The sequence below is a fragment of the Cervus elaphus genome, chromosome 21, assembly GCF_910594005.1.
Source record: "Cervus elaphus chromosome 21, mCerEla1.1, whole genome shotgun sequence".
Taxonomy (NCBI): domain Eukaryota; kingdom Metazoa; phylum Chordata; class Mammalia; order Artiodactyla; family Cervidae; genus Cervus; species Cervus elaphus.
Genome location: NC_057835.1, coordinates 24,692,497 through 24,695,133, shown reverse-complemented (window position 1 = coordinate 24,695,133; position 2,637 = coordinate 24,692,497). Strand labels below are relative to the sequence as shown.

The 2,637-nt window shown below is 41.6% G+C and overlaps 1 protein-coding gene across 1 annotated transcript; it reads left to right on the top strand.

Annotated features, from left to right (window-relative positions):
- Positions 1-820: 820 nt before the first annotated feature.
- LOC122679343 (uncharacterized protein C14orf119 homolog) lies at positions 821-1,531 on the top strand. The gene has a single exon (XM_043879965.1). The coding sequence runs from the start codon at positions 923-925 to the stop codon at positions 1,349-1,351; it is 429 nt and encodes a 142-aa protein (XP_043735900.1). The 5' UTR covers positions 821-922; the 3' UTR covers positions 1,352-1,531.
- Positions 1,532-2,637: the final 1,106 nt, after the last annotated feature.

Genomic DNA, 2,637 nt, shown 5'->3' with positions numbered 1-2,637 from the left:
ATGTCGCAGCTACCCCAGCAGGGCTGCTGCTTCCTCTCTACCTGGTGGGGATGGTCTTGCTTCTCCTTCAGTCTCATTACAGAGCTTTCACTCTTGCTTATTAGGCAGCAAAGATAAGAAGTGTCATGCAATGCCAGAAGTGAAACAGTTTTCTTCTGTGAGTGACCATAAAGGCTCATCTGTGGTCATCATAATGGCTTTGATACATAGTAGGAAAAAAAGGAAAAGAGATTTTCAACATGTATCAACGGAAATTCTCCTTAAGAGAGAAGTTGAATAAACATTAGTTGGCTATGATACTATCTAAAGGCCCATTAAAACCCACCCTGGATAACCATATGTTTCTCACACCTCCATTCTGTTCACATACTCAGGTGAGACGCACAGGTGGGTCTGCAGCTCATTGTTCCTAAGATGGACATCAGCTCTCACAGGTTTGTAACCTTGTAATCATTTTTCCATACCTTTCGCCTGCAAGAGACTATCATCTTTGTGCTAATAAACACTCCCTTTTATCTTTATCTACCTTTGGTCTTACCTACTGCCCATTTCCTTAGTAGACATCTCACAATACTTGCTGACTGAGTTACAAACTGACTTAATTAAAAAGTATATAGATTGTAGCATAAAACGTATTCACCTGCAGTTTGCTAAACAAGGCTGTTAGGTGAGTTTTTCCTATAAGAGGAAACTCAGTTGCCTAAAATTTTTATACTGTGTAAGAATAAGGAACACATATAGAATGCCTTTTCCTGAAAATTATTTTAAGAGTGTTTTTAAGGGCATAAAAGTTTTTAATTAAAAAAAAATTTCGGGGTTGGCCCAACTTAGGGTTTTCAGGAAACATGGAAGCGGCGGCGATAGTTGGAGTCTAAACCCTGTTGTGACGGTCTCCGGGTGCCCTGTGAGAGAAAAGGGGAGGATGCCACTGGAATCATCTTCCACTTCAAGGCCGCTATCCTTCCCTTCTCCCTTACCCCCAGTACCAGACAATATTTCAAACTCTTCTCCTCCCCCAATGTCTTACATCACTTCCCAGGAGATGAAGTGTATTCTTCACTGGTTTGCCAGCTGGTCAGGTCCTCAGCATGAACGTTTCCTTCGGGACCTGGTAGCTAAGGCAGTACCGGGAAAATTACAGCCATTGCTGGAAAGCCTGGAGCAGCTTAGTGTGTCTGGGGCAAACCGACCACCTTGTATCTTTGAGTGCCAGCTACATCTTTGGGATCAGTGGTTTCGAGGTTGGGCTGAGCAGGAATGCAATGAATTTGTCAGGCAGCTGGAGGTCAGTGAGCCAGACTTTGTGGCAAAGTTTTACCAAGCAGTGGCTGCTACAGCTGGTAAAGAATGACATTAAAAATCAAAGAAAAAAAAAAAAAGACAATAGCCAGAGCTAATGCAGCCATGGCCACAACTTTACCGTGAGGACATCGAATGTATCACTCAAAGATTTGGAGATGGTGTCCCGATCAGCTGCCTGAAACTATCTGACAAGCATAGGCCTGGTGATTTCAACAGCCTGTCAACTGGACTCCTGTCAAGTGTCTTCCATCTGAGCAAATCCAGATCAGCAGCCTGCTTCCTAGCTTACTTCAAGAATGTAAAGACTTCCTTTGCAACTGTAACTGAAAGGAATCTATACGTTATAACTCAAATCTATCACCAGCCCCGCCTGTAGTGTATCGAGTAGAGCATTTGTACAAGGTCATGACCTAGCTGGACTTGAATGGCCAGTTTCACCGTCATTACCAAATTCTGGCATAATTTTGTAACATCTCCACTACTAGCTTCCCTAGTGATGATTTAGTAAAATTATGGAAAAATCAGGAGACAGACATATTTGTTCCTCTACCCTGATGTTTGTTGAATCCAAGTAGCAGTGACTTTTTTTCTAAAGTGTGGCATCTTTTGAACTGATAGCAGATGTTCCTATAAGTTTGCTTTACAACAATATGAAAACAAGTAACATTCTTTATAGGCTAAAGATTTATATTTTTATATCAAAATAAAGAACAAATTTTCAGAACCATAAAAAAAAATCTCACAGTAGAGTTCTAAGACTCAATAATATGGATTTAGTGATTCCAAAATGAGCACCTAATTTCACATTATTGCTACACTGCTTATTTATTTCTAAATAGATGCTCATATTTTAGAATTAGATTATTCTCCAGGGGATCTTCCTGAGCCAGGGATTGAACCCAGGTCTCCCTCATTGCAGGCAGATGCTTTAACCTCTGAGCCACCAGGGAAGCCCCATTTATTCTCAAATAAGGGTTTCCTTGGTGGCTCAGGCGGCAAAAAATCTGCCTGCCAATGCAGGAGATGCAGGTTTGATCCCTGGGTAGGCAAGATCCCCTGGCAAAGGAAATGGCAACCCACTACAGTGTTCTTACCTAGAGAATCCCATGGACAGAGGAGCCTGATGGGTTACAGTCTATGGGATCACAAAGAATCTTACACAACTTAGCAACTAACACTTCTTTCACTGTAGACAGGAGAAACACCAAATGTTTTTGGTGTGTTCATTTATTTTTATGAACGGATGGTATGAATTCCCTTTGGTATGAATTGCTCTCAGGGTTTGTTTGTGTTATTTGGGAATGCAAAACGGTGTGGGTCAGATCACAGGCTGTT